Source organism: Helianthus annuus, chromosome 2 (genome assembly GCF_002127325.2).
Source record: "Helianthus annuus cultivar XRQ/B chromosome 2, HanXRQr2.0-SUNRISE, whole genome shotgun sequence".
In the NCBI taxonomy this organism is placed as follows: domain Eukaryota; kingdom Viridiplantae; phylum Streptophyta; class Magnoliopsida; order Asterales; family Asteraceae; genus Helianthus; species Helianthus annuus.
The window spans coordinates 151,457,068-151,470,939 of record NC_035434.2 but is presented as its reverse complement, the minus strand read 5'-3'; the positions used below and the strand labels follow the sequence as shown (position 1 = coordinate 151,470,939).

The following is a 13,872-nucleotide window of genomic DNA, read 5'->3' as shown; positions in this document are numbered from 1 at the left end:
ATCTCGGTCCACTTCGAGGATAAGCTATCGTTTTCACGATAAACCTCTTTTCCCAATTCTTTATGGAATATTTTACTAACCCCTTGCCACAAATAGGTTCGATGTTGAGAATTTCCTGTTTTTATAAAAACAAAATTTAATATATTACAAAGTTATATAAAAAAACATCAATAAAAACAAAGTTTAAGAATACCTAAAGTTGAATGTTGAGATTGTTGAAACCAACCCCTCGCCAATGCAAGTTCTTCAGGAACGGTCCATTTTAGTTGTTTTCGCTTGATGGTTTCAAGTGCTTTATCCGCCTCGGTTTTTTTCTTATGGCTTCTCTTTTTTATGGGTTGGGGTGCGGAAGGACCATCGTTGGGTGGTTGAGTTTCGGGGACGGTTTCGTTTTGTGAAAGGTCGATGGAGGTTGGTGAAAGGTCGATGGGCGATTGTGTAAACGGGGTAGGTATCGAATCGTCAGTGTGTGGGAAGTTAGTAAATAAACGATTCCCGAGATACGATGCATAACCCGCCATGTTGGGCATAGGAGAGTGTATGAAAAATGGACGAGCCATTGGACGAGTGGGTGGTGGGCTAGGATTATTTTCTTGGAATGCATACGGGTTGTTCGGGTCAAAATGACGGTTATGAGGATGCATTTTTTCGTTTTGTAGATGGAGAATTGAAGATGAATGTGGTAAAAAATGGAAGAAATTGTGAGGTTTTATAGTGGAAAAATTAAATTTTATTAGTTTTTTTTTTTTTAAATAGCCGTTGGCCAACGGCTAGCCCAACGGCTTCTTTTGGTTTGTCCAATTAAAGCCCGTCATGTCAGCTTGGCCAGACCGCCCCACGCCCGGCTTGAAACCCATGCCCCAAGGGCCACGCCCAACCCATACCCACCCGGGGTGGTGGCTTGGGCGTTTTCAGCCCACCCACGCCCAAACCCCGCCCCATACCCCGCAGTCTAACGCCAAGGCAAATAGTCAATCATGCGTAAAAGATAATCATTATTTATGTACTCTTGATCAAACTACATCATGTGAATTAAAACACACTAACTCATTTCCCAAATGGGATTCCAAAGATCCCACACACCATGACTCTTGCTTTCTTCATGAGAGCTCGATCCAAGTTGACAGAAACATGGATACGTGTACGTCCCCATGCAATCTTTCACTTCATTTGACCAGCAGCTTGTAGATGATATCCATTCTGATATCCTGCTTTCATATGGAGAATCATTACCCATCAATGCATTCATGTTAGACATCTGATCAGGTGTTTCAGATGATGGAATTCCGAAAATACCCTCGTTTCCGCTCACACTGCTCTCAATCCCAATGTAATCAAGGCTCCTGTCGCGTGTTGGTATCGCGAAATCTTGTTTCGTGCTGCTTTTGGTTCCTTCGACACATTCTGGTTAAAAGTTTCATATGTTTAATATATAAAAATGGAGATTATAGATTATTAGATAGAGCACATAGGTTAGGGTTTATTGTAATTATATCGTATGATATTATTAGGTTTCCTTTGTAACAATCCTCATTGTTTTTTATTTAGTAATACATAATATCTTACGGGGTTTTCATTATTATGTAGAGATTAACCTGTTTGTTGAGCTTCTATTTTCTTCTTTAAATGACTTCTCCAGTAATTCTTGATCTCGTTATCTGTTCGTCCGGGCAATCTTTTAGCGATTTTCGACCACCTACATAAATCCATAATCATATATATGCCAGTCATTTAGGCAGATCAGGTTAGGTATATGTTAAATGATACCAATTCTTTTGGGTTACATTTACTGACCAAAATACTTAACATTACAACTGTAAACAAGACATTTCAGAGTATATTTATATCTATTAACTTAATTAGCTATAATCATGTGATTTATACACTTACTTACTACCCCATTGTTTATGAAGATCAAGAATGATGTCTTCTTCCTCTTGAGTGATCTCACCATGCTTTAAATTCGGTCGAAGATAGTTCATCCACCTTAATCGACAACTCTTTCCACTCCTCTTTAAACCTTAATCCGTACGTTTGAACTCGTTAAAAGCAATCAAAACTTGATAGAATTAGCATCTAAATTGAACTTACCTGATTGTTTAGCTAATGCGTCCCAATGTTTTTCGCCTAAAGCTCCAACAATGGCGGTCAATATCTCATCTTCTTCCTCAAGCCAAGGTCCTCTACGCAAGTTTCCTGAATCGCGATTCGCCATTAAAATGGTTTAGTGATGTTTTTTTTGATGATTAAGTTTGTTGTTTATGTTTATATATAGGATATTTTATAATGCATGGTTACTATTTTGGATAGGGACAGAAGGTGGAAAGCAATGTGATTGTGGAAGCTCCACCATTGTGTTTTGTGACTTTTGTAGGGGTTTTTCTATTGGTTTGGATGGGAGTTTGCATCACAATCTTGGTTATGTGTTTCTTCTTTTTGGTGATTATGACTTCTCAAACTCTTTTTTTTAATGTAAGGGTATCAGTCTTGTAGCTCATCTACTTTATCATGTGTCCACGTGGGATTTTCTTTATCTAATACTAATAAAAAAGTCCCCTAAATGCCACATGGCATTCTCTCATAATAAAGAATTTTATCAAAATGCCATGTGGCAAGTTATTATACTACATCAACCATAATAAATAATAATAACTAAATTAATATAAAGACCATTCTCTACCTTAATAAATAATTTTTTATGTATCATCTCACTCAAAAGAAATTAATATACCATGATGCTTGAGTTACTAAATTACACTATATGATATATATATATATATATATATATATATAGATAAAAATATAAGAACTACTTTATCTCTTGAATATACCGATTTTATATATTAAAGATCAAGATTATCTTCACCTCTATGACATACGATAAAGGGCCATTATATTTTTTTAACATGTCTGTATTTAATATGAATATCCTTAAAAATCAAAAGCCTTTTAATCATAGGTTTATTATTATCTATAATAAAACTATTATTTTTTTATTATTATTAATATCCCCGATTTAATTATTTATGCATTATTATATTCACTTTATTTGATAATATAACACCTCATTAAGATTAACCACATATATAGATTAACCACATATATTTCTAAAACCAAATGATTTAAAATATTAATTATTGATAAAAATGATAAAGTAACAAATCTACTAATAAAAAAGTCCCCTTAATGCCACATGTCACTCTAATTTAACTTTTAATAAACATCAAATTTTATTTAACTTTTAATAAAAGATTACATTTTATTTAAAAAAATTTTTTTAATTCTTATCCTTACTAATATAATAATTTAATTTAAATATGTTAATAACCATATTAGGATGCACTATTTAATTAATTTTATAGATAAATGCAATGTGTTTTATTAAATATTATCGTAAAATAAAAAATACAATAATTAGATCTTTTTTTACTAAACCATCCTTATATTAATACTAATCGGAAACACGCAATAATTAGATTATACTATTATTACATTTTTTAACTATGTGATCAGAATTATATAGAAGTATGATTTACAATTTTTTTTTATTTTACGTGTGTAATACACGGGTTTGTAACACTTATAAATTAAAATATTATTCAATCTAAGTTTTTTTTATATTTAATTCGTGTAATACACGGGTTTATAAACTAGTATATACAATATACACATATACACCATACACATTTAAAACAAAATATAAAAAGGGGTAGAAGAATTCAAAACGATGATTTTTGCACAAATTTGAATTTTATTCGATCAAGGAACAAGCGAAGCTAGACCTTTTAAGTTCAAAAGAACTGATATATGACCGTACAAAAAGAGGCATTTGCTATGAAATTTTGTTACAGAAAAAAATGGTGGCAAATTTTGCTACGAGTTTGCTACGGATTAGCTACGAGCATATTTTGCTACGAATTAGCTACGAACTTCTGTCGCAAATGAATTTCGTAGCAAACTCATAGCAAATTCGTAGCAAAATTGATGAAATTAATATAGATCATATAACGTAGCAAAACCGGTAGCAAAACCCGTAGCAAAACTATGAAAATAAGTATTAAGAAATAAACTAAAAAAGTAAAATAAAATTTGTAGCAAAATCGATAGCAAAATTGTGAAAATAAATTTAATAAAAAAACTTAGTAAAATTGGTAGCAAAGTCCATAGCTAAATCATAAAAATAAATATTTAAAAACTAACTAACTGAGGTTTAATAAGAATGGTAGCAAAATCGGTAAGTAAATAGAGTTCGCAAAATCTAGAAAAATTCTTAAAAACTAACGTAGCAAAATCGGAAGCAAATCCATAGAAAAATTCATTGGAAAATAAGAAAAAGAAAGTATTCCAAAAATAATTTACTAATATCTATTGCAACATCCATAGTAAAATACGTTGCAAAAACAGAAAAAAAAAAAAACAATTAAAATTAATTAATAATAGTGGTAGCAAAATCCATAGCAAACTAACAAAATAAATATTCAAAAAACAATAAAAAAGACGCGTAAGAAAATCCATAAGAAAAAATTGACAAAAGAAATATTAAAAAATAATTAACAATATATAATATTGAAAAATCAAAAGTAAAAATATTAATTACTTAAAAATAGTTAAAAAAGGTCAATTTTACACGGACTGATGTAAACATAAATACATTTAATATAGCTATCTCATACAAATAATACGTACCAAATTAAGCATAGGGATGAGCAAATGATGTTGGGTACTGGTACTGAATATATTTGGTACCGGCTTTTGACGTTTTTTGGTACCGGTTTGGTACGGTACCGATATTTATCGGTTTTAACACTTAAACACCGGTACGATACCAGGTATTTTCGGTACCGGTGCCCATTCTTGAGATTTTCAGTACCAGTTGACACCGAACTCATCTCTAGTTAAATATATTAGATCATTTAGTAATTGATTTCTATAATGTTTTCATATTATTTGCACTCATTTTATTTCTTTAACAATTTATATAATGTTTTCATATTATTTGCAAAATTTTGATAGTGTTTTGTTTTAATTGGTAGAGAAATATTTGGTCAAGCGCCCCACAACGTGGACGGGGCATAAACTAGTACTACAAAGACCATGAGGGGGAACAGTGTCAGGCAGCTACCCGTCACTCCCACATTGGCCCAGACAAGTTACGATTTTACCCACAATTTAAAATTACGATTTTCCCCCTTTTCAAAATTAAGATTTTGCCCCTAATTCTAATTTACATTCTTGCCATTGTTTTAGCTTTTGACAAATTACGATTTTACCCGAGTTAAAAATTACGATTTTGCCCCTAGTTCGAAATTACGGCCTTCCCATCGTATTAGTTTTTAGCAAAACTATGGTTGTGTTTTATTTTAATTGGTTGACTCGATATAATTTATATTCGTGTCTGGCAACTCCCTTGCACTCGCTCATTGTTTTGACAAATTTAAGTTTTGCCCCAGCTAAAAATTATAGCCTTGCCATTGTTTTAGTTTTTTTTATCTAGCAAAGCTATGATAGTGTTTTGTTTTAATTGGTAGAGAAATATTCGGTCTAGCGGCCCGCAATACGGGCAGGGCATAAAACTAGTTCATTTACATATATAATTAGTGTTAACCCCACGTTGCGGGGCGCGGGTCGTAATACCATGATAAGTAGCAAGCAAACAACGACCAAAACCTGGAAAATCATAAAAGAAAAACACGAATTTATACCGCCACATTACATTCAACACTAACATAGAAAAATGCAAACTTATACAGCGTAAAACATTTTATTTACTATTAGTAATATATGTTTTTTAGTAACTTCAGTATAAACCTCTAATACTTATTTATGTTTTTTTAACGGCAAGGAACGATGTGCCAACCACCTTGACACCGGGCGCTGTGGCCAAGGTCGACTACTCGACCGCCGCCAGCCCCTTGGCTCTCCCAGATGCGCGGAAACCCGACCTCCACCTGCCCGAATGCACGATAGTGGAATAATCAGTAAAACATCCAAGACGAACCGACACCACCCGTATTCGCCATTCATCTGGATGCCGCCGTAGAAAATAATGGGGAGAGTAAGAGTCGAACCTGCACCAACACCTATCCCCCGATTAGTTTGACTTTACAAACTCGTTTATCCGGAATCTTCCCTATGACTTTAGGTTTGTCTCTTGTAAAGGAAACCCTTTTATGTCCCCGAGATTCTGTGAACCCGACTTTGTTTTATTTTAAAACTGGAACGTCACCTGCACATATACACTTAATTTTTTATTATTTTATAATCTTTATAATAGTTTTTACAAATATAGTGTTCTTCTTTAATAACTTTTAAGATACAACATTTTGTACATTCCAAATATACCGTTTAGATTTTATTGTTCGCATATACGTTTGGATAGAAATATTATTCGAAACCAATCTCGTCTACGTTTCAACGTAATTAATAATATTATAATTGCAAGATTTGTGAATAGTTTATTTTTTTTATTGGGAAACATGGCCTTCACTTGCACATATACAGTTGATTTTTTTAATCTTTGTAATTAATTTTTACCTATATGCTTTTGGTGTATCTATCCACGTATGTGTACATATTAGTGTACTTATGTGATGTATCATGGGTACGTATGTCTATGTGTACGTATGCATCTATGCATACATGCATACGTAGGGATGCAATGCTGGTAGTGGTGGTCGGTCAAACTCAGTTAACATTCGGGTCTTGTCGAAAGCTGGTTAACATGTGTGGTATTAAACGAGACTATAGATGTGTAGTGGGGTTAAGATCTTTGGACAATCGATGGATAAATATTGAGGTTAAGATTTTTGGAGTTGGGTTTTGGCACCCTTTTGGAGTGAGGTTAAGACTAAATCGATGTTTTGTAATTACCTTATATATAAATGGTACGTCGTTCTATGGAATTGATGTAGCGCGTGATACGGAAATGAAGATCGAACACGTTGATTCTAAGAATACCCGCGAAGATCTTTTCCCAAACCCCCAAATTCGTCCCCCAAAAGACAAGAATTTAAAAAAAGTCAAACAATTATTTTATAAAACTCAAAAACTATCCCCCAATACAAATTACATGAGAACTTATATAGAGTTTTTATGATCAACTCAATGGACATAAATTAAAACAAAACTTAATGAACACTAAATGTGGATTTATTTCATTACATAATTGAGTCGACACTTGATATTCCCGCATCATTCTCCCCACCTTTGGAAAAACTCGACCTCGAGTTTTGTCCCAGGCTAAAGCCACCTGGATCGAAAGGAACATCAATCCGATTCTTTTCGATTATTATCAAGGCCCGCCCAAGTAGTTCTACTTCACGGGTTATCTCATTTGACTCTGAAGCTGTACAACCTGGGTCGAACGGAGCATAGGACCATTTCTTGTTCACTATTGTCTTGACCCTCTCAATTAATATAGTTCCAACTAAATAACCATATAGTCGTAAACCATGGACCTCATTGTATTTTTTTTACAAAATACCCATCAAGTTTAACAACTTTTTCTTCATTTTGATCAATATGAGGGGCATCTTTTGACGACATAGCTTCTCCAACCTCCACAATCTGGCCATCAACCAAATTTTCAAATAGAACCTCGTACCAGATTTTTACAGCATGAGAATTTTGTATACCATGGTTTTCATCATCCAAAATAATTTCCTCAAAACTATTTGTTGGAAAATTACCTTTTAAAATTGTACAATAGTAAATTTGAGAAGCACCAAAATCTATTGTGTTTCTTAATGCCTTCGACTTCATTGCTTTGCTCATGAAATTTTTTTGCAAGCCCCCCATGCTAACAGGTTGAGTTCCAAATGTAGCCATTGGACCACCCGTTACCATAGTAGGACCATCACCCTTAACGCTATGACTTTTGAAACTTGATTCGTCATCACCGGCTCCCATGATCGTCGACTCTTTTTTGTGGTCATGTCTAATGGTGAGCACACTACTGGTACCACCCGAATCATCGTCGCATGCCCAAGAATACCATTGCTCATCCTCGTATTCATCAAAACATGGTAGAGTATGGTACAAGCGATAATCCCTCTCACAAGCCATTTTGAGCCAGGAACCTGGCTCTGATACCAACTGATGTAGTGCGTGATACGGAAACGAAGATCGAACACGTTGATTCTAAGAATACCCGCGAAGATCTTTTCCCAAACCCCCAAATTCGTCCCCCAAAAGACAAGAATTTAAAAAAAGTCAAACAATTATTTTATAAAACTCAAAAACTATCCCCCAATACAAATTACATGAGAACTTATATAGAGTTTTTATGATCAACTCAATGGACATAAATTAAAACAAAACTTAATGAACACTAAATGTGGATTTATTTCATTACATAATTGAGTCGACACTTGATATTCCCGCATCATTCGGAAAACTTGGTACGTACCCTCTGAGTTTATTTGTAATTTGAGTGGATATGTCGATAATTGAGTAGATTTGTGTCGTTGAACCGGTTTGGGTCATTTGCACCACCCTGCGGTCTGACTGATGATGATAGCTAGGCCCAGTGGTTCGTTGATGGTCGTTCAGCTTTTGATGCAATTGCTTTAGCGATTGAAGAGGCCAAATCCGAGGTTTTAAATCAAATTTGATTACCAGTTACTAGTTTTTGTTAATCAGTTCAAAAGACTTTAATTTGTTAATTGTTTGTTTCAAGCAGATATTTATGTGCGGGTGGTGGTTGTGCCCGGATCTTTATTTGCGGCGGCCTTTTCATACCAATGCGTCTTCTCGCCTTGATAGTTTACTGGAGGCAAAAGCCAAGCAAGGGGTTCAGGTAGGATACATGCTTATAATAGCACTAAAAGTTAAGGGACATTATTTTATATTTTTTAGTAGTATTTGGCCTATGTATAATGCAGATTTAATCCTGATTTACAGAGAGCTTGCTCTTACTCTTACTCTGAATATTAATAGTTTTTATAGTAAGAAAAAGCTCGGCACTTCACGAGAAGTAGGGGGGCAATTCTGACCCAAACAGCACACAATGGGTCAATCTGGGTCTTTTTTTAAAATATATTGGGTGAATTTGGGTGAGGAAATTTAGTTAAGGGGGTCAAATTGGGTTATTTAGAAAATAAAAACTTTTAATTACGGGTCGAACAGGGTTGAGAAATTAGAACGGGTCATTTAGGGTTGAATAGAAAAGAAAGCACGGGTTGAAGAATGGGTTATCTTCTTCATTGAATCAAACCGACACCACCTCTCTCTCTCTACAACAACAACAATAACAACCGCTGCCAGATTAAATTCGAGACCCCAATACCTCTTAATTCCGTATAATTCTGCTCATCCAGTTGCTGAATATCCAAATTACAACCGAATTTCAGTTTTCCGGTAAGTTTGTTCAATTGTTGATCACTCGTTTGGAGTTTTAGGTGCCGATCGGTAAAGAATTTATCGGTTTTTTTAGGTTAATTGTGTTGTTATCATGATCAATCGGAGTAGGGGATCTTGTGTTTTAGGGTTTGTAGTTTTTGGTTTTTTTTTATGTTGAGAGGCTGTACGGTTCGATCCGTAAAGGTTCGGGATCGTTTGCGGTTAGCGAGGTTGAATATGGGGAGGATTTTGAGAGTTGCAGGGAAGATGATGATGGAGGAAGTGCATATTATCGTGATAGAGGTGTGAGTTTAGAAGGTGATGTTTATGTCGAGTTGGTTTATAGTGATGCGATTAAGAAGTTGAAAGCAATTGCGGATCGGATGATTCGGTCGGGATATGAGAAAGAGTGTTGTCAGGTGTATAGTAATGTGCGGCGCGATGTGTTGGATGAGTGTTTGTCGATTCTAGGGGTTGAGAAGTTGAGTATTGAGGAAGTGCAGAACATTGAGTGGAAAATACTGGATGAGAAGATGAAGAAGTGGATACAGGCGGTTAAAGTTGTGGTTAAAGTTCTTTTGTTTGGGGAGAAACGGTCGTGTGGACAGGTTTCTAGAGTGTTGGGTTACTTTGCTTTCGGTGAAAACACGCGAGATATTGTCACTGCGAACATGGGGAAAGGCGTGTTAAGTTCGTTAGTGCAGTAAAGAGCCTTCGATCAAACAATGAGGCGTGTTAAGTTCGTTAGTGCAGTAAAGAGCCTTCGATCAAACAATGAGGCGTGTTAAGTTTGTTAGTGCAGTAAACTCTTTGAACAGTTTATTCGGTGTTTTATTTGCTTTTGTTATCGTTGTTAGACGTTTAATCAAATGATTGAAATGATATTAGCAAGTCTTGAATTTTATTTAGAGAAGGTTTGCGAGTGTATTTGATTTATCGCGTGTTAACGTTTGGCGCATGTTTTTCGTATACATGAGTAAGTTAAATTAATATTCTTGTATCACGTTTAGCGTTATGGTTTATCGGTATGACAATCTGACAGGTCGTGGTAGCTTGCAGAATTTAGAGTGAGTTTGGTTTGCAAATTCACTCGAATTAAATTACGATTCCTTATCTCTAATTTGTGGGTGCATTTGTATAATATTCTTGCGAAAGCCAGGGTGCGTTTCTATAACATTCTTGCATCCACTACCCCCCTGCAGTTAGACAATATGCTACCATCGTTCTGTTACAGCTAGTGGCAAATGTAAATTGTGAAATATAAAGTGATATAAGTTGCTTACTGTTAAGGTTACCACTTACCACAAATGTGTTACTCTGGTAAATGCTAACGAAGATTATAAAAATGGGAGATTTGCTTAGGCTTTGGCACTCTATGATGCTGCGATTTCCATTCTCAACCCGGGCCCGTTTTAAAAGCTCATGCACTTTTTTGACGCGAACCTGTCCCGACCCGAATCCATTCTCAACCCGAACCAACCTGGACCCGTTTTAACCCGACAAAATTGCCCCTTGATGTACAATCTCTTTAAAAAAACATTTTTTTAACTAACCCGACCCGACCCGAAACCCGTTCTGACCCGAAACCCGTTCCGACCCTAACCCGTTCCGACCCGAACCCGGTTCGACCCGAACCCGTTTTGACCCGAACCAAAACAACCCTTTTTTTAATTGACCCGTTTTGACCCGAACCCATTTTGACCCGAACCCGTTTTGACCCATGACCCGACCCGACCCGACCCAACCCGTTTGCCAGGTCTAACGAGAACATAAGAGTTCTATGTCATCCGGATCATTTCTATAGTAGTGTCTATCTATGGTAACTTGGTAAGGATTCTGAATTTCTTGTTCATGTTCCTGCTGATCTATAAAACTAAATCTTTTACTTCTGGCTAAAAAATATAGGTCTCATCATGAGAAACTGGTTAGCGCAGCAGGCGGCCTCGCTTTCCATTTTCTTTTAAAAAATCAAAATATGAACCTCTAGTTTCCGACATGCTAATGAGAGGGTTAGTTGATGAGCAAGGGAGCTTGAATGTAACAACGTGCACCCTACCATGAAGTCGTGTGATCGAGAATGGTGGGAGACACAGGAACGACGTAACCAAGTTGTTTCATCAGATGAAACGGGACAGGTTGGTCCTCGTGTCGCATGTCGCTGCCAGGTCAACTTTATTAGATCCCTAACATATGTACATTAATATTTGTATACCATTGATATGTTTTAAAATTTAATAATTTGGTTATAATTCTTCATAGGTTATAAGGAGTGTGAGTCTGTGGTTAGTTGAATTGTATTAACTTATGTCCACTAACAATCAGAATATCACAGTCGAACTTACTTTTACTATGATACTTCTCTTCCAAAAGCAAGTTATGAGATGATTAGCTTTGGTCTGGTTCGTTTTGCATTTGTGGCTCCTACAATTTTAATCATTGTATTGAAAAAACACTAAACTTTCGTTGTTTCAATTTCAGGTATTTGTGGCCAGTGCGAACTGACCCATTTTGGCCTGATTTTTCTCGATATATATATGTTATGACCCGTATCAGTTTTTGGTGTTAGGTTTAGTTATGTTTGAATTAGTTGGATTTTTATCGTGTTGCATTCGGTTATGTTTGGATGATTTGGATCTTTAGTATGACTTTTTAATATTTATTGTTATGTTTGAATTATTATGTTATATGGTTTGTGTATTTATTTTTAGTTTCAATTTTTTTATATTTATGAAATTTGAATATAATATTTATAAAGGAAAAATAGAAACAATATAAAAAAATTATTTAAAAAATTCCAAGCAAATAGCGTAGCTAAATTTGTTGTAAAGACCTTCCAAAATTAATAGCTATACCCGTAGCGAAGACAAGCGAAATTCGTAACTAAATTCCGTTGCAGAATCGTAGCAAAAGACTGCAAACTTTTGTAGCCAAATCATAGTGAATTTGTAGCTAAAGCATGTAGCAAACCCAATAGCAAAAAACGTAGCATGTTTCGTAGCAAAAAAAAATGTAAAAGGTAGCAAATTCTCGTAGCTAAACGATAGCAAGTTGGTAGTTAAATTTTGTAGCAAAAACATTGCAAATTATCATAGCCAACCCATTCGTAGTAAAGCTACTCCGTAGCTAAAAATAAGCATAGCTAAAAGTATTCATAGCTAAAATGTTCCGTAGCTACAAATATCCATAGCTAAAAACAACCGTAGCTAAAAGTTTCCGTAGCTAAAAACATCCGTAGCTAAAAAACCATAGCGAAATTTCGTAGCAACCTTCTTAATAGCAAATTCGTGGCTAAAATACCGGCGACATTTTTTGTAGCTAAATTCGTTGCAAACATAATTTCCGTAGCTAAAGTTCGTAGCAAATAAATTCGCGACGGGCCTTGTAGCTACGAACCAAATCCGTAGCAAATTCGTAGCAAAAAGGGTGTTTGCTACGGATTTGGCCGTAGCAAATGCCTATTTCTGTAGTAGTGGGAGCTCCTGAGCTACTCGAAATCGGATCGTTGAAGTTCGAATCAAGCATAGCTTAAAAACTCGAACTTAGTAATATCATACTCATCATGAGAAAACTCGTGAGAACTGAAAGGTTTTTTTTTTTTTTTTTTGCTAATATGTCTTATATGTTACCGTCAAATTTACGTATATGTAATTTTGTTTTGCAACATATATTTTTGTGTGTATTATGTATTTCTTTTTACTATATAACGCATATTAGCAAAAAAAAAGAAAAATCAACTCAAGTTAATTCTCAACCGAACCATAAATTAAAAGAGTTCAAAATGAGGTGAGTCCAAGCCCTCATAAATTAAAAGCTTAAAAAGTTTAACTATTAAAAATATATAATATGCACATTCATTCACTTTTATTATTAGATTTTATTATATCTGTCAAATGTCAATTATTAACACTTATTAACACTGATTCTTCTTTTATTATACATGTGGGCTTGGCTGGACACTGGACAACATAATTGGGCTAACTTGGCTGGACTGCTAGGCTTGCTGGACTGCTGGACTTGTTGATGTGCTGGACTGTTTGCTGAATTAGATGGGCTCAAGTGAAGATCAGGTTGCTGATGAGCTGATGGCCCATAACGGTTTGTTCAAAGTCATGTAATATAAGAGAGTGTTAAGTCTGTGAGTTAGTTCATTTTTTTTAGAGTTCTTTTACATCTCAGATATTTTTCTCTGTGTCACAGTCACCATCTCTCTCTTAGGGTTTGATTCTGATCTTTTGTTAAGATCTTGTTTCTTGTTAGATCCGTTGTAAGAGTTTACAGATCATCGTGTTGATGATCTGTTAGTAGTCTGTGAGTTGTGAGTTGTGTCGTTTCTGAGATTTTTTTGTTTCTTTCTGTTTGTTCATCGTTGAAAATAGAGAGTTCATCTTGATACATGTTCGTTTTGACATTAACTATAGCTTAGTCGAGCTTGGATTCAAACACAGTTTAAAATTCTTACTAGGGTCAAGATTGATGTCGAGATTTTGAAAAGAATAACAAAGTTTATTTCTACATTCAAGTACAACATACACT

General features: G+C 35.0%; 1 protein-coding gene and 2 long non-coding RNA genes across 3 annotated transcripts; 2 read left to right on the top strand and 1 right to left on the bottom strand.

Moving 5' to 3' along the window:
* Nucleotides 1–1,042: 1,042 nt before the first annotated feature.
* LOC110898298 (transcription factor MYB27) lies at nucleotides 1,043–2,215 on the bottom strand. Its single transcript, XM_022145056.2, has 4 exons — nucleotides 2,092–2,215; nucleotides 1,891–2,020; nucleotides 1,596–1,696; nucleotides 1,043–1,404 (listed from the first exon to the last, which is right to left on the bottom strand). Exons 1-4 carry the CDS (start codon nucleotides 2,213–2,215, stop codon nucleotides 1,043–1,045), a joined length of 717 nt encoding a protein of 238 aa, XP_022000748.2.
* A 6,847-nt stretch (nucleotides 2,216–9,062) lies between these two features.
* On the top strand, nucleotides 9,063–10,308 carry LOC110924381. The gene is made up of 2 exons (XR_002584319.2): nucleotides 9,063–9,357; nucleotides 9,434–10,308. It is a non-coding gene; the product is annotated as an uncharacterized LOC110924381 (long non-coding RNA).
* Nucleotides 10,309–11,100: 792 nt separating this feature from the next.
* LOC118487652 lies at nucleotides 11,101–12,023 on the top strand. The gene is made up of 2 exons (XR_004882427.1): nucleotides 11,101–11,166; nucleotides 11,245–12,023. It is a non-coding gene; the product is annotated as an uncharacterized LOC118487652 (long non-coding RNA).
* Nucleotides 12,024–13,872: the final 1,849 nt, after the last annotated feature.

What these genes read in the sequence shown, in the direction of transcription:
- LOC110898298 (XM_022145056.2), bottom strand. Translation starts at nt 2,215, where the DNA reads ATGGCGAATCGCGATTCAGGAAACTTGCGTAGAGGACCTTGGCTTGAG. An exon ending in CGCATTAGCTAAACAATCAG is followed by an intron (nt 2,021 to 2,091) that starts GTAAGTTCAATT and finishes GTACGGATTAAG; the next exon opens with GTTTAAAGAGGAGTGGAAAG. An exon ending in CATAAACAATGGGGTAGTAA is followed by an intron (nt 1,697 to 1,890) that starts GTAAGTGTATAA and finishes GGATTTATGTAG; the next exon opens with GTGGTCGAAAATCGCTAAAA.